This window comes from Linderina pennispora, assembly GCF_002104995.1.
Source record: "Linderina pennispora strain ATCC 12442 chromosome Unknown DL89scaffold_10, whole genome shotgun sequence".
NCBI lineage: Eukaryota > Fungi > Kickxellomycota > Kickxellomycetes > Kickxellales > Kickxellaceae > Linderina > Linderina pennispora.
Genome location: NW_024468258.1, coordinates 319,743 through 339,717, shown reverse-complemented (window position 1 = coordinate 339,717; position 19,975 = coordinate 319,743). Strand labels below are relative to the sequence as shown.

General features: G+C 55.9%; 9 protein-coding genes across 9 annotated transcripts; 6 read left to right on the top strand and 3 right to left on the bottom strand.

Moving 5' to 3' along the window:
• Window positions 1–3,003: 3,003 nt before the first annotated feature.
• Window positions 3,004–4,743, top strand: DL89DRAFT_225163 (lysyl-tRNA synthetase; the record flags this gene model as incomplete). Its single annotated transcript, XM_040884732.1, has 2 exons — window positions 3,004–4,320; window positions 4,405–4,743. The coding sequence occupies 2 exons, from the start codon at window positions 3,004–3,006 to the stop codon at window positions 4,741–4,743; spliced, it is 1,656 nt and encodes a 551-aa protein (XP_040742059.1).
• A 559-nt stretch (window positions 4,744–5,302) lies between these two features.
• Window positions 5,303–5,689, top strand: DL89DRAFT_225198 (ribosomal protein L24; the record flags this gene model as incomplete). Its single annotated transcript, XM_040884737.1, has 1 exon — window positions 5,303–5,689. A coding segment is annotated over one exon (387 nt), but the record flags the coding sequence as incomplete, so codon positions are not given.
• Window positions 5,690–5,699: 10 nt separating this feature from the next.
• On the bottom strand, window positions 5,700–6,699 carry DL89DRAFT_268750 (uncharacterized protein). Its single transcript, XM_040888034.1, has one exon. The coding sequence runs from the start codon at window positions 6,618–6,620 to the stop codon at window positions 5,763–5,765; it is 858 nt and encodes a 285-aa protein (XP_040742057.1). The 5' UTR covers window positions 6,621–6,699; the 3' UTR covers window positions 5,700–5,762.
• A 1,084-nt stretch (window positions 6,700–7,783) lies between these two features.
• DL89DRAFT_323803 (uncharacterized protein) lies at window positions 7,784–9,517 on the top strand (the record flags this gene model as incomplete). Its single annotated transcript, XM_040891416.1, has 2 exons — window positions 7,784–8,530; window positions 8,619–9,517. The coding sequence occupies 2 exons, from the start codon at window positions 7,784–7,786 to the stop codon at window positions 9,357–9,359; spliced, it is 1,488 nt and encodes a 495-aa protein (XP_040742056.1). The 3' UTR covers window positions 9,360–9,517.
• Window positions 9,518–10,585: 1,068 nt separating this feature from the next.
• Window positions 10,586–11,654, top strand: DL89DRAFT_28711 (uncharacterized protein). The gene has a single exon (XM_040889901.1). It carries the CDS (start codon window positions 10,676–10,678, stop codon window positions 11,384–11,386), a length of 711 nt encoding a protein of 236 aa, XP_040742055.1. The 5' UTR covers window positions 10,586–10,675; the 3' UTR covers window positions 11,387–11,654.
• DL89DRAFT_28710 (uncharacterized protein) lies at window positions 11,655–12,697 on the top strand. Its single transcript, XM_040889900.1, has one exon. It carries the CDS (start codon window positions 11,923–11,925, stop codon window positions 12,553–12,555), a length of 633 nt encoding a protein of 210 aa, XP_040742054.1. The 5' UTR covers window positions 11,655–11,922; the 3' UTR covers window positions 12,556–12,697.
• On the top strand, window positions 12,698–13,614 carry DL89DRAFT_28619 (uncharacterized protein). The gene has a single exon (XM_040889851.1). It carries the CDS (start codon window positions 12,840–12,842, stop codon window positions 13,320–13,322), a length of 483 nt encoding a protein of 160 aa, XP_040742053.1. The 5' UTR covers window positions 12,698–12,839; the 3' UTR covers window positions 13,323–13,614.
• A 51-nt stretch (window positions 13,615–13,665) lies between these two features.
• Window positions 13,666–14,830, bottom strand: DL89DRAFT_28535 (uncharacterized protein). The gene has a single exon (XM_040889818.1). The coding sequence runs from the start codon at window positions 14,401–14,403 to the stop codon at window positions 13,732–13,734; it is 672 nt and encodes a 223-aa protein (XP_040742052.1). The 5' UTR covers window positions 14,404–14,830; the 3' UTR covers window positions 13,666–13,731.
• Window positions 14,831–15,497: 667 nt separating this feature from the next.
• DL89DRAFT_258810 (uncharacterized protein) lies at window positions 15,498–18,472 on the bottom strand (the record flags this gene model as incomplete). Its single annotated transcript, XM_040885634.1, has 4 exons — window positions 15,498–17,129; window positions 17,179–17,293; window positions 17,449–17,696; window positions 17,843–18,472. 4 exons carry the CDS (start codon window positions 18,470–18,472, stop codon window positions 15,498–15,500), a joined length of 2,625 nt encoding a protein of 874 aa, XP_040742051.1.
• Between the last annotated feature and the right edge of the window lie 1,503 nt (window positions 18,473–19,975).

Below are 19,975 nucleotides of genomic sequence, written 5' to 3'. Positions count from 1 at the left end.
ATAGTGCAGCCACTATACCCTTGCATACGCGCTGCCGTGGATTTACGAGTGAGAGTCAGCTGTGTAGCACCTAGCAAGGGATAGTGGATTCACTACTCCTGGTAGGTGATATTGAAATTACATTGCATTGGTAGAGAGATACCCGACATAGCTGCCTGTTCTGATGATACATCACATACCAAATAAGCCAGAGATATATTTATTCGACTTCTATCCTTGTTTCGGTGGATTTAATATTTTTATTTGCTACTAGAACTACTCTGCTCACAGTGCGAGCTCGGCTGCTAGTCAGCATGGGTTGACACGTCGATAAGAGCATCATGGCGAACCGGTCATTTGAACGTGTCGGATGGTTGTTGGTGCAATGGCGATCATGGACATCTCCTCTCTTGATGGCCTACTCAGCGCAGGCGCTTCAGCGCTGGTTCGCTGCTGGTGGCAGCAGAATCGCCTGCTGCTGCACGGCTCTTGCGCGGCCTCTTTGTTGCAGGGGTGGTGCCAGAAGCATCGGCAGCAATGGCCGTAGAACGATGGAACCGTTCAGGAATACTGCCTGAATCACAGAGTGACTGGAAAATGAGTCTGAAGTTTATAACTGCTGCGAGGTCGCGGTTCAAGAGCCGAGACGAATAGGCCCGCCTGTATTGTGCCATGGCCCGCTTACATGACTCGCTTGTACAGCGGAGAAGGCCATGGCACTTCACAGTTGGGTTCTTCGATCTCTGGTAGGGCCGCGGGTTGGGAACATGCCGGAATGTCTGCAGCGACTTTTCGCAGCAGAACGGGCACATCGACGATGTCCGGAATTCGTCGATCAGATAGACTTCAAAGCCATGGTGCTTGAACTTGTCGCGCCATCCCTTGCCACGAATCGGCGCATGGTGTCGGGCCATCGGCGCACTCCAATTGCCCATGATCAGCACTGGATCTGGACCGAACTTGCTCCGGAGTTTTGCGGCAAGCCTGTGGTCTGCACGGGCCTGGTTCATGAATGAATCAAGGCGCAGCTTGCGGTGAAGCGGGTGCACCTTGGGACTGGTACTGACACCCGGATGGGCCTTCCAGCGCCTCTGGTGCTGCTTGTTTGACTTAGTGGGCTGCTGCTCTGATAACCTTCGCGCTGTCATCGTGTTGGCATAAAACGGTGCTAGGACACACCGCACAGATGCACGGGCAGCAACGTAGGCACGGAATTTTGCTGGGCTAAGGGTCCGGCAGCAGTGCTTGGAAAGCTCTGCCTCTGCTCTGCGGACAGCATCTTCTGGGACTTGATCCTTTGTATCCCAACGAATCCTGTCATAGTGGCGCAGCTTGAGCTCCTTATTGCGTTGCTGCCGTGTGTAGCGGTAGAGCATTTTTTTCACCCTCTTTCCCATTGCTGCTATTTTCGTGCATCATATACAGTAAATCGTCCCGACCTGGATCGATGAATACAGTGGCCTTTCAGATTCTGCTGCTCTGGCTGTGGGATTTGGTACATATAGCAACAGTCAGCTGTAGCATCGCCTCCCGCAGCATCAGCATCTACTGCAGCATCAGCCCTGGATACCATGTCTTGTAGCAAAATGCATATCACTATACTATCTGTTGTTGCCATTCTGTGGAATTTTCTATCACCATATGCCTTAAATGGCATTGATGTTAGACCTGCAACCCAGCCTTACATATCCCACATAGATTGTGTGATCCCTTGAACTGGGTCATGTGCACAGACTGGGGGTGCTGGTGCATATGCATTGTTAAGTGCTGCAACAGTGTCTGCTGCTACGGCTGATGCAGCAGCAAGTGAATTAGCTGCTACTGCTATAGTTATTTCAGTGGCCTCTATTGCATCTGCTGACATATTAGTGGTCATTCTTAGACTTGCAAGTTTTATATTTGAATAATTGTTTTCAAAATAGATATTTACTACTAGACAAAATAAACATAGAAATTTTATTTATTATGTTTAGATTATTTATATATATATAAATATTTTCTGAGGTTACTTTGAAATTCTAAAGTACTAAATAGTTATTTATTTTATCTAAAAATTTTAATTCTTAAGCCAAATATGGTGCTTTACTAAAACCACTATCAGTATCCTAAAAAATCTTAGTTGATATATAATTAGTATGCTTCTACTAATATTTAGGCAGAGTTATATGAAATTACCTCTAATTTTCAGGATACTAATAGGGTTTTAGAGAAGCACTATATTTTGTATCTTATATTTCTTAGTTCTAGTTATTTTAGTAGAGGCTATTCACAGATAAGAAAGTTTAAAGAAACTAATAGTCTTTTATTAGAATTACCTATTAATAAATTTTAATTCATTTACTAGTACCTACAAAATATTTTAAAAACTAGATTATTTAGTAACATCTAAAATGATATTAGCAACTAAAATAAAAATAAATAAAAATACCAATAGGGGTTTTATAGAAGTGCTATAACCATAAAGGAATAATAAGTTTTAAAGGTTCTAAATATCTTTTACCTAGTTTAGTAACTATAAATAACCTCTATAATATAGGTACTCTGTATTGCATTGTATTGTTACTCTAAGAATATCTATAGACAGTTTTCAAAATATCATATAGATAATCTGAGTCTGAGGTGACAGTTTACAATAGCAGCTCACTAATATTCAAGTATATACCCCTTTGCTGCGCACTCTGTCAACGCAAGTACATAGTAGTCTATATAGTGATTCATTTGAGGCAAGAGGTCGATGAAGTCAACCACAGCCGCAGCATTCCGCAGCCTTGGCATATTTTTCCTCTCGGAGTCTACACCAAATTATGATTGTGGGAAACCGAGATGTGAATCACGAGATACTCGTGTTGAGTAAACCGCGGCTCGCGGGTGCCCAAAAATGCTCTGACTCACTAGGGGGGCAGGATGTTTAAAAATTTTTATTTAAGACGGTCTGCAAAGCACGCCTGCATTTTTCCTCTCCACGTTTCAAATCACATACTTCTTGTTCTTGCAATTCGGGGATTTAAATACGAGTAAATAACCATGGCTGACAACGCTGCTGCCGCTGCTACCCACGTCGACCCGGTCACCGGCGAGAAGGTGTCAAAGTCCGAGCTCAAGCGCCGCATCAAGCTGCGCGAGAAGGAGGCCAAGAAGGCCGAGAAGGCCGCTGCCGCCCCCAAGGCTGCCAAGGCCGAGAAGACCGACAAGAGCGCCGAGGATGGCGAGGAGGAGCTGAACCCGAACCAGTACTTTGAGATCCGCAGCAAGGCCATCGAGAAGATGCGTGCTGAGGGCCCGTATCCGTACCCGCACAAGTTCCACGTCACCATGTCGGTTCCTGCATTCATCGAGAAGTACAGCACGCTGAAGGCGGGCGAGATCCTGACTGACGTCGAGGTCAGGCTTGCTGGGCGCATCCACAACAAGCGCGCGTCGGGAGCCAAGCTGCGCTTCTACGACCTGCACTCTGAGGAGAAGCGCGTGCAGGTGATGGCGTCGGCGGGCGACTCTGAGCGCGATTTCGCCACTGTTCACGATGTGCTGCGCCGTGGTGACATCGTCGGTGTGCGTGGATATCCTGGCGTGTCGAAGCGCGGCGAGCTGTCGATTTTCCCGCGCGACATCACGCTGCTGGCGCCGTGCCTGCGCACACTGCCCAAGGAGCACTATGGCCTGCGCGACCAGGAGACGCGCTACCGCCAGCGGTACCTGGATCTGATCATGAACCCGTCGGTGCGCAACAAGTTTGTGTCGCGCGCCAAGATCGTCAACTACGTGCGCCGGTTCCTGGACAACCTGGGCTTCCTGGAGGTCGAGACGCCGATGATGAACATGATTGCTGGTGGCGCCACCGCCAAGCCGTTCATCACCCACCACAACGACCTGAAGCTGGACATGTTCATGCGTGTCGCGCCCGAGCTGTACCTGAAGATGCTCGTCGTTGGTGGTCTGGACCGGGTGTACGAGATTGGCCGCCAGTTCCGCAACGAGTCGATTGATCTGACGCACAACCCCGAGTTCACCACGTGCGAGTTCTACATGGCATACGCCGACGTCAACGACCTGATGGAGATCACCGAGACCATGGTCTCGGGCATGGTCAAGTACATGTTCGGTGACTACAAGGTCGAGTACCACAAGGACGGCCAGGACAAGCCGCCTCTCGTCATTGACTTCTCGCCGCCGTTCCGCCGCGTTGACATGATTGGCGGTCTCGAGGAGGCCCTCAACGTCAAGTTCCCGCCTGCCTCCGAGCTGCACACTGCCGAGACCAACCAGTTCCTCAGCGATCTGTGCAAGAAGCACGATGTGGAGTGCTCGGCGCCGCGCACCAACGCGCGTCTGCTCGACAAGCTGGTCGGCGACTTCCTTGAGGTCCAGGCCACCGAGAAGCCGCTGTTCATCACCAACCACCCGCAGATGATGTCGCCGCTGGCCAAGTACCACCGCTCCATCGAGGGCCTGTGCGAGCGCTTTGAGCTGTTCGTTGCCACCAAGGAGGTGTGCAATGCCTACACCGAGCTCAACGACCCCAAGGTCCAGCGCGAGCGCTTCGCCCAGCAGGCCGACGACAAGGCTGCCGGCGACGACGAGGCCCAGCTCATCGACGAGAACTTCTGCACGTCGCTCGAGTACGGCCTGCCGCCCACTGGCGGATGGGGCATGGGCATTGAGCGCCTGTGCATGTTCCTGACCGACTCGCAGAACATCAAGGAGGTCATCTGCTTCCCGGCCATGAAGCCCGAGGAGACCACCGCCAAGCCTGCTGATCAGGAGTAAACCAAAAATCCAAACCGAGCCAAACGGTCCAGCCAATAAAATCCTGAGCCATACAACTTTACTTGCACGTGACTCAGCGAGCCGAGCTGGCTGCTGCCCGAGCTGGAAGGAAAATTTTTCTTGCCGCACCACTCTGCAGCACCTATTTGAGGACTGCACGCCCAGCGCTGCTCGTGGCTCAACCTCTTTTCCGCTTCTCATTCACGGTAATTAGAAATCTCGCAGATTTAAAATGAAGTTCTCCGGTACGTACCAGCATGCATCGGCGCCTCGGTCGGTCGCGTTGTGCCTTTGAGTAGATCCTGTATGACTCCGTCCCTGCCGTATCGCACCCGCTACGCAGGATAAGCATGACCCCTCTGCTAGGCATTCACTTGCCTCGGCGCACCCTCGCTTTCCGGCACACCAGCTGCCAGACCGCGAGGATGCGTCGTCACTGCACGCCTGGCCCGGCCCTCTCTCGTTTGGCTGCCTTGGCGTGTCAGCTTAAAGCTGAACGATTCCCGAACTCCCCTCAGCGGGTATATTAAACCAAGTAAGTAAGTCTATCTCTGTAGCTGACGTTTCTTCCTCCTCCCGCAAGTCGCGCAAGGCCCACTTCTCGGCCCCGTCGCACATCCGCCGCCGCCTGATGTCGGCTGGTCTGTCGAAGGACCTGCGCAAGAAGTACGAGGTTCGCTCGATCCCCGTGCGCCGCGGTGACGAGGTCATTGTGACCCGTGGCCAGTACAAGGGCCGTGAGGGCAAGGTCACCGCCGTGTACCGCAAGAAGTGGGTCATCCACATTGAGCGCCTCGTCCGCGAGAAGGTCAACGGTGCCTCGGTCCCCATCCCCGTCCACCCCTCGAACGTCTCGGTCACCGCCCTGAAGATCACCAAGGACCGTGAGGAGATCCTGGCCCGCAAGGCCGCCGCTGGCAAGGCCCGTGCTGAGCGCCGCGCCTAAGTAGCCCTTTGTTGAGCCCTTTTCTGTATGTATTTCGCAAGCTATTACATTGTAATAAACAGTTGAAATGCAATTACCCGATGTGGTGGTGCGTAATGTGGTCGAGCATAGCCTCCTTGAGCAGAGCCTGCGGGCGCTTGGCCAGGTGCGCAGTGTCGTAGAAGAGCTTGGACTCCGGGTTGGTCAGCACAGCTGCGCCGTCGTCCGGCGACACCGAAATACACGGCGTCTGGACATCTGGGTCGATGCCGCATGTGGCACAGTCCTCTGAGATGCGCTTCTGGAAGCCGTATGTGTCAAACACAGAGAGCCTGTAGCCCTCGCCCAGCTTCTTGTTCAGCGCCTTGATGCCGTCAGCCACAGCTGCATTGAACTCGCGCGTGTCCCTCTTTGACTTTTCCACTACTTCCGGGTCGTTGCGCTGGAGCACCGCCGGGTAGTCCTCGCGCGGGCGCACATTCATCACCACGATATGCCTGGCTTTCTCGCATATTGCCTCCACGATTTCCAGCAGCCTGTCAGCGAGCTCTTGCATCGTATACGGATTCCCAACAACGCGTGTCACGGAGCTGCCGATGAGTGCGTTCAAGTCGTTCGACCCGACCTGCACAAACACCAGGTCACCGCTGCTTAGATCCGCCATCCTCGCAGCCTGTGTTGCAACCGATGGAATCTGGATATCCACGCCACCCATGGTGAAGGTCGAGTCGGCCATCTCCGAATCAATGGTTGCGCGGCCATATGCATCATTGAAGCTGGGGATATCCAGACAACGCACAAGCTGGTCAGCCCAAATAAGGTCGCTGCAATAGCGCCCTTGGTGGTAGACCATGGGATCCGGGTACACGCCGTTGGTCAGACGCAGGAGGTTGCCGGTGTCGGCATTGGAGTCGCCAAGAAACACAAATCTCTGAAACTTTGCAAAGGGCATGGGCACGGAGGTAACAAGTAGCACGATGCGGGCTGTTTTTTGCGCGCGCAGCGGACATAGTAATCCCTGTCCACTGCACATGCGCATGCGTTATGGATACCACATGTTGCCGTTTTCTCTTTTTCCAGAAAGCGACGCTATCATTGCAGACGATGGCCATCCATGCAGTCCTCAAGACTCCTATGGAGCCTCCGTCCCCAAGCAGCTAATCCCAATCGCGCCAGGTGTCAGCGTCTGTATTCTGCGCCCCTAAAAATAGGAGCTGCTCATTTCCAAGTACACATCAAAAACATTGCGTGTATGGAAATGGGCAGCATGCAAACATCGATCCGCACACGCGCAAATGGGTTCCTGCACGCAGTGCGACACAGCGACAAATAGGCAGTCCGTTTCTGTGACTGGGGGAGCTGTGCAAGGCAGATCCTACCACCTACTGTTGCACTGGATGTCTAGCATCCAGGAACTCCATCATAGCGAGTCTGGCAAATTCGTGCGATGTGTTTGGCTGGCGCACGTACATTGCCGGGGAGTCAATCAGCTGCGCATGATTTGCTCTCAGCCTGTCGGTGAGAAAAAAGGGGCTACGACGGCAGGAAAGATAGTGATGACAGCACGGGGATCGTCCCCTTGAATGATGAAAGAGAAAAACCGCACAGCCAGGTTTCTATTTTCGTTGTGCCCCTTGGGATGCCTGCGAGCTGCATCGCCCAGTTGATTTTTATGTCTCCTGGGGAAAAGAGGGACTGAACACTGGAGACGCTGGACTCTGAAATAGAAATCTCTGCCTTTCTTCCTCCATCTCTTGCCGAGTTTTAATTTTTCCACTCTTACATCTCTAGGCTCCTGCCATTTCCCGCGCCCTTTGCATCAGCGTGACTCGATTGTCGCGACCTTTAAACTGCACCCCGTCTTTACGCAAACGTCTCTAGGGCAAAGCCACTCGTAGGAGGGGAAATAGCTGGGGATAAAAGATTTCGCTCTGGGGTTTCCCTTTTGTTTTCCTGGGACACGGTAGAGCATAAAGGGCAGCAGGGCTTCTCAGAACCGCTTCTTTCTTCTTTTTCCACCACCTTCGCTCTTCTAGCCTTCCCTCTCTCCAGTACTGCACACAGCCACACATCAATGTTCACATAGCCTTCTCGTACATAGGGTGACACATAGACATGGATGACCTATTGAGAGAAGCAACAGAAGCAAGCAACAGCGCGACCCCCGCGCTCTTCTCGCAGACAGAAAATACCGGGCTCTTGGTGCTCAACGGGATCAGCATACTCTGCAGCCTGTTCGTAGTCGGGTTCATCCACATGTATCGGCAAACAATCTCGGTGGTGGCCGCGACACGGCTGCGTGGTCGGCGCAAAAGCATTATGCGGCCGCGCGGCACCCAGGCGGCGATGTACCTGTCACTGCCCGCGTCCCTGAGGCTGCTGTTCGTGGCCTCGATTATAGACGTGCTGTACAGCTGCTTCCGGATATACAACCTATCGATCATGATGCCTGGGTTCAGCGGCGACCACCAGGCACACTGCAAGGCGTCGATGGCCGGAATGACGTTTTTCAACCTAATGTCGGTCTTTGTCAGGGCGCTGCTCAGCGTGCATCTGCAGCTGGTTATCCTCAGCAACGTGCAGCGCGTAATGGCCTACGAGCGGCATTTCCTGGCAGTCGCTGGCTGCGTTTCGGCGATGATGGCCGTGGTGCCCGTAATCACAGGCAACTACGTGTGGCTGGATTTCGACCCGACATTAGGCTCGGGGCACTGCGGGTACTTTCAGTTCAAGCTGGGCAAGAAGGCAATGGGCTGGAACGAGGCAGTTGCACGGCAGGCGGTGCAGAAGGGGCTGGCTATTATGTGGGCGACCAACTTTGCGTGGATGACGCTGACCGTATTCTACGGAGTCTTTGTGATTGTATCGGTGGTTATCCGGCTGCTGCACCAGCGCAACATGCTGGAACCGCGTCACGCTCAACCGCTCGATTGTTGTGATGCGGCCGCAGGGCCGGCGCGAGTTCTGGTCGATGGCGACAAAGGTAGTGCGGCGCATCCTGCAATTCCCGCTAATGGTGGTTGTCTGCCACGTGCTCGAGGTCGTCTACGGCATGGGGATGCTATCGACAGCACTCAAGTTAATGAACGACGGGGTGCTGAGCAACGACAACCCGGAGAAAAACCACGGGCTGACAAAGCTCTACCTGGCCGCGCAGATCATGCTTGGCATGGAAGGCATCATCACGCTGTTTTTCCTGCCGCTCGAGCCGCCTATCCGCCTCATGCTACGCAGCGAGTATCTGCGGCGCAAAAAGACCGTTCACCAGGGAATCGGCAGGTGCCGCAACACGTACCGAAACGCAACGATGCGCAAAAAGCCCGTCCCGTGCCCCGTCTGCGACGATGACAAGAACACCGCCGCACAGAGCCTGCCGCCTCCGCCGCCCGTTTCCCTGGCGCCCTCGGTCAGCTCCCAGGTCCCGCTGACCGAGATGCCGCAGGTGGGCTCACCAACGCCCACGCTGCGGCCGGTTAGGCGCGCGCCGACCATCGACAGCCTCCAGTGGGACGTGGTGTTCGTGGGGGGCACGCATGACCTGGAGGATGACGTGGCCAGCAACATTCTAGCTCTGCGCAATGATGGACTGCCTGCGCAACAGTGGTTTGTGCCCATCAGGGCAAATACCGAGGAGCCATTGGCGCACGCTCGCAGCAGCCGCACGCTGCTGTCAGAAGACAGGGATGCTTGACGCCTGCCTGCTCCCCTCCCCAAAAACGCATGGCGGGTGACCACGATGGAATCGATTGTGGCCAGATCGCAGGCACGATAAGGCATGTCGAGGATGCATCCCCCAACAGCAACACCATGTATATCATGTATTTTTACTACTTATAAATAACACCGTCCAGAATTCCTATGCGCGGCAGCGCCAATTCTCTGCCGGCTTCGGTGTGTGCGCGTTGCTCCAGGTTTGGCCGCAGAGAGCCTTATTTTGTGGAGCATGTGACAGAGTCATTGTCACCTGTCCTACACATTGTACGTGACCAACCATTTATTTTCTTCGCACTCAGAAACCCCTCTTGCAATTGTCGGCTCCCGCCCCTCCCTTCTCTGCCCCTTGCTCGGCACTTGGAGCGGCCAGGTCACATTATGCTGGTTTTCTCGACACGCTGCCGTGTGGGAATACGCGCTTCTGACTTTGCGCGGGTGTCTGCGTATGTCATTCTTGCATCCGTCCTTTTCTGTCGAATGTGACTTTAGACATTCTCCTGCGTCAGAAAAAAAAGTTGCCATGTGCAGTGGGTCGGCACTTTCCTGCGACCACCGAATATCCCGCAAAAACAGAGGGGATCCACGTATTGGCGACCCACACAATAAGGACGTGCGCCCCCCGGAAATAACACTCCAATTGCGAGTGCATATATTGCTAAGTCTCTGCCAGATGATATAGGATCAGCAGGGGGAAGGGCAGGTTAGGAAGCAGCCATGTTTTTGTGACAGAGCGCCGCTTGGCCCGGTCGCAAGAATAGCACTCAGCGCTGGATGGGCGGTGGGTGGAAATACGAATTCTTCTGATTGACCAGCTCCCAACCATATGCATCGACATTGCATAAATTGCACGTTTTTTTAAGAGCCCAGAGATAAGCGGCGACTGTGAAAACAAACGGCAATTGAGTGAGAACAGCCAGGCCTCTTCGCCCTTGAATAAGCACAATAAGCGCAATGTGCATCCCAACCTCCCCGCCCACCTGCTGCACACGTACGCTCCACAACAGGAAAAGGGCTGCAAAGGGTGAGAGCCGGGGGCCAGTGCTTCCCTCTTTACAACGGCCTGGGACAATCGGCAACATGAGCATGTCACGTCCCAACCTGCCCAGAAAAAGAGTGGCGGCCAAAGAACGAACATACACATGTATATGCGCCCGCCGTCTCACCCGACTCCACCCTCCCCCTTGAATGTCTCTGCCTGGGTGTGTGAGAAAAAATTTTTATTTTCATGGCGGCCACACACCTTTTCCTCCTCATGTATAAAACGGCGCCAGGCCGAAAGTATTCTTTTCTCGCATGCTGGTGCTCCCTTTTTTTAAAAACACCCTCTGTCGCTCGTTTTTTCTCGCCTGTCGTTATAGTAAGGCCCCTGTTGCGCACACTCCTTTTCCTTTTCCTTTTTCGGCCTGGCTCCAGCACAAACAGCTTTTCTACATCTTCACGACCCATTCAAAAGCAGAGGCTCCATATATACACTCTGTTGGAGTAAGCGCTACACATGCATCGAGTATCTCTGCCCAGCATCCACGAGATAACGTACGGGCTCCCGGCGACATCACCGGCGCCGGCGCCACCAGCACCACCACAGCAGTACGAGCACGCGTACGTGCCGCAGTACCAATACCCGCCGCCGCCGCACGCGGCGCCTCCATACAAGGAAGAGGAGGTGGTGGCGGGCGAGTACGGGATTCCCGGAATCATCAACAACTACGACCAGCGGTCGGCCACCAGCGTCCACATAGTGTCGCCGTTCCACCAGCCGGCCAGCCAAGGCTCGCTGCCCACGCCGCCCCTCAACACAATGCGGCCGACCACACGCTCCCCGCCGACGGCGGCCGAGACGGCGGCGGCGGTGGCAGCAGCCCGGTCGTCGGTCAATGTGGAATTGTCGCTGGCAGATTTGGACGAGGACGACGTGGACGACGAGCGCATGACAACAGCCAAGATTCGCACTATCCACAAGCTGGCAGAGAGGCGGCGGCGCAAGGAAATGAAGAACCTGTTTGACGCGCTCAGGAAAACGCTGCCGGTGGATAGGAGCGTAAGGCTCAGCAAGTGGGAGGTGCTGAAGAAGGCCATTGAGGTCATTGGCGCACAGGACCAAGAAATCCGGGTCCTGCGTGCCCACGTCCACGCGCACCAGCGCGCCGTCCTCGACCGCTGACCCCCACCCAAGCAACAACACAAACCTTTAATTGTACCTTTGTTTCCTTCTTCCTTCCTTTTGTATGTCTGCCATTATATTGGCCAATCCAACCTGTCTGTGCACAATACATCTACCACCAAAGCCAACATGTACCCCGTATTTTGGTTGTCGAATGATACATTATAAGCCGTTGAGAATCCCAGAGAAGCGTCTTCGCAAAGAATGACCAGGCACGACGAACAGTGGCAAAGGGAGGGCGCTGGTCTGGTAGCATTTGCCGACTGTGGCTCAGTTCACTTGCCAGCGCCCTCTGCCAGCGCAACCCGCTGTTTGAGAGCCTCCAATCGCTCGACAGCCATACTCAATCCATTCTCATGTCGCTTCCGCATCGTCTGGAATGTCAGCACGGCTGCCTGCGATGCATGTCCCGTCTGCTCTTCGCTGTGGTTCATCAGCTGGGCCAGCCGCTCCTGCAGCTCATCGACCTGCTCAGCGACTCCGCCGGGCCCGGCCACTGCCCCCAATACACCGCCGATGTCGCGTGAAAGCGCCTGCTCGGACCGCGTCAATGTCGGCTGGTAGTGGGCAACCAGCAGCCGCAGCAGCTGGTCAACGCGCACCGGCGAGCTTCGAGCTGTTATCCTGGATTCCCGCAAGCCGCTTCCGCGACTCACCAAGTTGCTTAAAGTGGTTCGCGAAGCCTGCCGAGATCTCGCGCAGCTTGTCGCACTGGCGGCGGTGCTCCTGCACCTGCAGCTCGACCCGCGCCTCCATCTTCTGGTGCTCGTGGGCGACCTCGCCCAGGTGGCCGCGCAGCTGCCCGACTATGGTGCCTAGCTGCGACAACTTGACCTCGTTGACTGTCTCTGCGTCCCCGGGCTCGTTCAATACCAGTCGCGGCGCCTGGAACGCAAGGTCAGAGTCGCTTGGTGCCGAGTACACGGGCAGCGGGAGTCCGCGGCACGTACTGCACGTTCTCGTCACCCAGCACCAGCACACCTGTCTCCTCGTCGATGTCATCGTGTGCTGAGTTGTCACCAGGATTGTCGTCATTGGTATACTCTGGCAACATGATAGCTGCTGGCCACCAAGCTTGCTGGGCGCAACTATGGCAATGATCGAGTAGGCCAGGTAGGGATCGTCGACCACCACGCCACCAACCTACGGGCAGCGCGGCCTGGCTCGGTGCTTGCATTCGTCTGCACAACACACAGCACGCTGCGCTGCATCAGTGCACTGCCGGCTTTGCCGCCGCTCAGCAGAGCCAGCAGCTGCCCCAGTGCTTTGTTCTTCTCCTGCTCGGTGCCTGTACCCATGGCAGTGCCAAGCAGAGCCACCCATTTGCGCGTGTCAATGCGATGGACGCCCTGTGCATGCATGGCAAACAGCGAGCAAGGGCACAGGGGATCTGGCAATAAGCGACACGGCTCCAACGGGGCGCAGCTCCTCCTCGGCACTGTCGCTGTCGCTCAGCTCGCCCCCCCGCGCAAGCGGTGCAACTGCCAGGTCTACGCTGGCAAGGGTCGCCAGTACAGGCAGCGTGAACTCGGTCCCCTGCATCGGCTGCCGCCACCGCGCCATCACCGGCTCCAGGTCGGCAAACAGCTCCACATGCGAGTCGCAGTAGCTGATCGCCACCACACCCACGTCTCCGGTATCCAGATACACGACGTCGCTGGCATCCTCGGCCTCGGTATCCAGGATGCTCGAGCTTGCGTCAGAGTCATACGCCTAGCTCCGCCACCGGCGATGGCTCCGGCTGGTATAGATACGGGCCCTGCCCAACAGCCGGTCTGAGCCATGCGTCAGGCAAGCGCCACATTCATCAGCGCCTTGCCGGGCTCCAATTCCAGGACGTTCACCAGCCACTCCTTCGCATCCCGCGCTGCTACAAGCTCGACTGGCGAGCACACCTTGCCGCGCGACTCATACTCCTCCGCCTGCCACTCGCGGATATCCATCTCGGCGATATCCAGCAGCTGCTCCAGCCACGGCCGCTCCAGCATGCACGCGCGCGGCAGGACCGGACACAGGCTGAACAGCTGGCCCGTATTCATCAGGACATACAGCGTCGCCCGCGCCCACCCGCCCACCCCACCGCCCATACTCAGCCCCACTGCCCGTCCGACCGAAAATCCATTGCTGACGCCAGCCACACTGCCCAGCGAGATCGTCTGCTCTGCCACTGTGACGTCCTGCCAGCACATCAAACACCTTTGACCACGCCACTGCTCAGCAGCACCACCAGATGCGAGTCCGACGATGACATCGAATGCCACAGCGCATCGGCCACGCGCGCGCCGCGCCCCTCGCCGGCCTGTGCGCCCTGCCGGCCTATTGCCGTGCCGCCAATAATCTTGGACGCGCAGCTCACACACGCTCCGTCGAATTCGTCGCTGGGCTTGTCCATTCGGGCTGCAGCAAATGCCCCCTTGACACCCGCCCGGTTGGGGGACTCTGGTCCTGGCAGCGTCACCACCGCCACCTGCCGCCGTCCGACCACCGCCAGCAGCTTCCCGCTCTTATTGCACACCAGCCGCCGGATCTCAAACCCCAGCGCCGATCCCAGAACCCGGTACCAGGGCACGTGCTGGATCGCGTCCTGCTGGCTTGTAGCTTTGTAGTCGGACTGCGTTTCGTCAATGCTGCTCGCAACCCCCAGCCGCGTGCTCTCAAACTGCACGTATGCGTCCTTGCACGCCTTTAGACTTATCCAGCGCACCTCGCTGCCTACTGCTACAAACAGGTCTGTGCCGCGAATCACCGCTCGCTGCGTATTGCTAATCTCCTTGCTCCCCTGGCTGCGCCTCCCCGGTGCCCACGTTTGGCGGCGGGGTTGTGAACACAGGGTGCTGTGCCAAAAGCTGTAGCCATTCATCGACAACTAAGTAAACAGCGCGAATGAGCAATAGAAACGCTGATTTCGTGCGGTGCTTGTCAAACAAGATACCTCCAAACACGCTCTCTCAAAATGCACCCTGGTGTCTTACCCATGCTGTGAAGTGTGTCCTGGCGAATCGCGGTTTATGAATGACTGGAATAAATTGAAAAAAGAGTGAAGTTGAGAACAAGTCTCGCGGGCAAACTGCGAAGTTGCAAACTACAGCCAGATTTTTCGGACCTGATCAATCACTGTCCTGATCACAACGCCGCAGCACCGCTATTCCGACTCAGACGCTAAACAGCGGACTGGCGACTACTACATTTGCTGGCTAGGTGACATCAACATATATAGTTTTTTGTTTGAGAAGAGAACATAATATAAGAGACTATAAACCATTACTCGGAGGTAAGAAACAAGAAAAGGAAATAAAAAACGCGTTAAGAAGATAGAATTTTGAGAGGAAAGGGTCTTTTGGAAGGGGAAGGGCGAGTAAAGGGAGGAGAGGGAAAGAGCTGCTTTGAGCGGAAAAGGAGGAAGGGAGGAGGGTGGTGATAGAGTAAGAGTAGAGGGGGGATAGTCGGGGGTTCAGAGGGAAGGGCGGGTGAGCGGGCTGGACTTTTACTGGCCAGAGAGCGTGGTGGGAGGGGAGGAGAGGAGATACGCTTGGAAGCGACTAAAGTACACGACGTCTATCATAGGGCAAAAGAAATGGAAAGAGGAGATTGGAAGAGAATAATGGAAAAAGTAGAAACATCGAATGTGCAAAAAGAGGGAGGTGTGGGGAGAGGGTATGCCGGTGATGCGATGTATGCGATGTGATGCGGGTGGTCCATGATGAATAGGCGATATGTGGAACAAGAGATGCTGGTGGTGGGAGAGAGTACGTGCTACAAGGAAGCGCGGGCAATGTGGGAAGTGGTGTGGGGGTCGAACACAGAAGGCGGTGCCAAGTGGAGGTAGGCAACATGCAGTCTGCTACCACAGCCGGCCTTTCTCTCTAGCCCTTCAACCACCAGACAGAGCTCAGTAGAGCGCCAAAAAGAAAAAGGTTGAGCTTGCCCAAGAAAAGAATGATGTGAATGACCACCTTACAGAGTGGTGGCTTCAGGGTCAACCGCGCACAAAGCAGCGGGATCGATCGTGCTGGTCTTGGACGGGCACTGCCAGCCAGCCAAGTCCTGACCCAGAACGCTCATCAGGGAAGTCGGGTCGCGTAGCATCTCGTCGTACAGAGCCAGAAAGCCCTGGTTTCCATGTCCGTCCACGTGCGGGCCAATAGCTCCGCTTGCGCCGCTGCCGGCCGAAGGGCCAGACACATGCGCCAGGGCCTCAGGAGCAGCAACCGGGGTTGTGGTCGAGGGTGCCGAGATCCCAGCAAACATTGCCCAGTCAACGGGCGATCCGGCAACGCTGCTGTCGGCCCCCATGGCCATCGCCTGTCCGCTAGCGTGGTGGCTGCTGTCGTTAGGAAGCATCGGGAGGTTGAGCTCGCCCTGCTGCTGCCGCATGTTGGCTAGCGCCTGGTGCATGCTCTCGGGACCGTGCCATGAGATCCGCGACTGCATGTGTGCACGGCGGGCGCCGTAGAGCGACTCACCGCCCTGCTCGGCGAACAGGCCGGCGTTGTCGATGCTGACGGTATCGTTGCTGTTGAATGTGGGCATCATCGTCGAGATGTACGGGCCACTCGTCGCAGCGGCAGCAGCGGCAGCCATGGTGGCTGGGACAGAGGCCAGATCTACGCCAGACATGGGCACCGAGCACTGAGGCGGCTGCATGTGGAAGCTGAAAGGCGTGGTAGCACCGCTGTTGAACGCTGAGTTGACGCTAACAGCCGACATCGGCGTGGCACAGGCAACTGCCGGCGAGGCCAGATACGGCGACGACAGCGTGGCAAATCCTCCCTGTGCATGGGCAAAGCCATGGTGGTGCTGGGACAGACCAGCCATGCCTGCCACATTGGTCAGGGCTGGCGGAACAGTTGCAACCTGCAGTGCGCTGTGCATATTGCCCGCGGGCGCACCAGCAACCGACGAGGGAAGACCCCCCAACCGGCTCTGCGAGCTCGCGACACGCATCTTCTTGATCGGGCTGCCACCAACCGGAATGCTTTGAGCAGGTGACACAGGACCGCCAACGGAGCCCATCGTGCCGGCAGTAGCGGCGGCGGCGGCGGCAGCAGCGGCGGCAACAACAGACCCAGCAGCAGCTCCGCTCATGGTGTGGTTCCTGCCAAGCTGTCTGTGCTCCTTTGGTGGCACGCTGTGCGAGCGCTTCAAGGTTCCAGAAGCAGTGGAGGATTTCTGGACCTTTCCAGCCCGCACAGTCCTCTTGTCAGTCGCGGACCGTCTCATTGGTGCGGGGTGGCTTGCATTAAGCTCTCCGATCACAGCGCTCGAGGTCTTCCCAGTCTTTGTCCGGCCGTTCGGTGCTACACCCTCGTCATCGTTCATAGCCGCGTCCTCGGCCGACTCGTTGCTCTCCTCTGTGATGCCAGTGATTGAGTTGTTCATCGCGGCGGCGGCGGCGGCGGCAGCAGCAGCAGCAGCAGCCAGCGCAGCACGTCCCGAGCGGGTGCGGTTGGGCTTGAAGTGGCCTCCCGACAAGCACGCCTCGTACCCCGGTGTGAAGGTCCAGAAGGAGCCCTTGCCAGGGTGCGACTCGTCGCGCTTGACCTTCATGAAGCCCTTGTTCAGCGACAGGTTGTGGCGGATAGAGTTCTACGCAAGAATAGGAGGCACATTTAGCCCAAATGCTATAAATACACACAGGCCATGACATAATTCCCACCCATGTGCCGTGACGCAAGCAGGGGAGGGACAAGCTAACTGAGATGGCAGATAAAGGAGGGCAAATCCCGGCCGGGGCAATCAGGAACATCCCTCTTCAAATGCCGCAATTTCTGCCTGCACGCACCCTCTGCTTGGCGTTCACAAACAGGCGCAGCAGGAGGAGGAGCAGGAGGAGCAGGAGCCGAGGGAGCGAACGGAGGATGGTGGGGGATTTCATGTGTGCCATGCATCGCGGCCAACCTCGTACCTCATCCTCATTCCACCTTCACAATCACCTTCACGGTTCGCATGCGCCAGCAAAAAAGATCCCCACGAGCTAGGCAGAGACGAGGGAAAAATTTTCCACAATAGGAAGCCAAGCGAGCTGCGCGAAGCAAACGCCAATCGCGGGCAGCGGGAAAAGAGCGAGTCGGGATTGGGTGGTTGGGCTGGGATATGGAATGCGGCTGCCCTCAGTTTGGGCCCAGCTCGGGGCGCTGCTGCATGTCTTTTTCGCTCTCTTTGCAAAGAGCGGATGGGGATTTGCAAAAAAAAGAACAGAAAATGCGCTGCACAAGGGAGCGCACTGCTGGCAGCAGAAAGAGGGGAAACGAGGGGAGAAAAGAGAATAGCCAAGCGTGCGCTGCTAGCAGCTGTCTTACCTGCCAGTTCTGGCGCGACCGGTAGTAGGGGAAGTGCTCCTGAATCCACTCGTAGATTCCGTTGAGAGTCCGGCGCTGCATCGGCGCGTCCTTCAGCGACTGTGCAATGAGTGACGCATACGAAAAGTCGGGCTTCTCCGCACTCGGCGCGCCGCCCGAGGTAGCAGTAGCTGCCGGCGCAGTTGTATGTGCAGCTGCCGCAGTAGCCGGCGCAGCCGCCATGCCCACATCGGCAGTGGTCTGCTGGCTCACTGGCCCGCTCGAGCCCACCGGGGTCACAGACTGCGGCGTCTGGTATCCTGCAGCAATGGACATGCCGGCGAAATCCATGGTCGTCGGCGAGAACGAGCGTGTCGGGTACATGTTCTTCAGGTATCCGAGAGGCCCTGCAACAGCGGCGTTGGCCATGTCCATGGCGGTTTGTGTGACAGCGGCGTCCAGCTGGGATGGCGCCAGGCCAAATGTGGTCATCGGCGGCGTAGCCATCTGGATATCGCTGCCGCCACTGCCAATGACAGGCATAAATGCCTGTTGCCGCTGCTGATGCTGCTGTGCGAGGAGCACGGGCGACTGCTGTTGCGAGTGGTTAGGGGTGGTGTACTCTGTGTTCATGGTATACTCTGTGTTCATGTTGAAAGGGGTGGGTGATAGAGGTCGTGGAAAGCGTGCGTATGTGATGCCAAGGAATGGTTATAAAAGGATGTGAAGGGAAGGGGGAGGTAGAAGAGCGAAAAGGAGGTGCGAGGGAAATAGAGTGGGTCGGAAAAATGCTAAAAAAAAACGTTAAAAGGTGAGGGAGGAAGAGGGAGGGGTTAAATCCAAACTGTCGGCATCAACTGACTGCAGGCGGGTGTTTCTGCTCGTGGGCAAGATACAGGATAAAGGAACTGATTCCGTCGGTCTGGGATTAAAATGGCTCAAATGGAAAATATTTGAGCAGGGGGACGTCGGATATAGTAGGAGGGAACAGGGGGCGGTTTGTTTGAGAGCGTGATAATGTGAGGTTCTTCGTGAGGTTAATTGGCGGTCTGTTTATTTGCTCTGCGCGAAAGGGGGGCTGTGGAAATTGGAGGATGTTCTCTAGCTGGGTTGGGCGAAACGGGGGAGGTATTGGGCGAAAAGGTTGAGGAAAGGGGGAAGAGTAGGGGAGGGAAAGTTAATCGGAATAGGAGGAAAGGGAGAGGGGGGAGGGGAGAGCGCTAGAAGAGTGAAAAGTGCAGAGTAAAAAGCCAAAGGTGTCGAAAATGAAATGGATAAGAGATGAGGGAGAGAGAAGAAGAAAGACACTTGTAAGGAAAGTAGGCTAGCGATGTCCATCAGAGCCCATTTTGAAGTTTGGGGGGTTCGGCCAGGTTCGGCCAGGTTGAGCAACTACAAATTCCATGGACTACAAGGTCTGCATGTGGCGGAGAAGTGAAACTTTTTTTTTTTTTTTCGTCGCACTCGCTGGTGCTACTAGTCAATTAGCGAAACGGGTGGCGTCCTTCTACGACCCAGCCCTCCTCCAGCCGTCCCCCGTCGGCGAGGCGGCGAGATGGGCAGATCCAGCTCTGAGATCTGTCTTGACGGGAAGGGAGTCGCGCTAGCAAGGTGCAGCTGCCCGGACACGCTGCCTGCACTGGTGGTCTGTCCCTATTCGGTCCCAGCAGACATTAGTCGGCCCGGCATACCAGCAATATATTGCAGGATTTCGTGCAGGCATTCCGCCGTCCCTGCTCGGCGGGCGGCGAGTCAGTCGACATGCGTCCCACACTCTCAGATCCAAAGGCAGAACTCGCCAACGAGAGGCGCCACCGCTGTCCGCCCCACTTTTGCTCCAGGCCATTATTCTGCGTCCTGTTGCGCTTTCACGCCGGGCCTTTGGGCTAAATTATCGGTGGTTTCCTGCTTGCTTCCGGTTTGTCCATGGCGCTTTGCTGCCTTGCTCCCATGGCGCCTGTCCTGTCGGCTGTCCTGCCGCCCGTCCCTTTTTGCACTTGTCTGCTGCCAGGCACTTGGGGGGTGGTGCGTAGACTGCGACCCGACCTGGTATGCCCGGTTCTGGATATCGGAGACCAGCCGGCCAGCTGGCCTTTGTAAATATAGAACCATCCGAGCCTTTCTCAGTAGCCTTTGGCCCGCATGAAACGGACC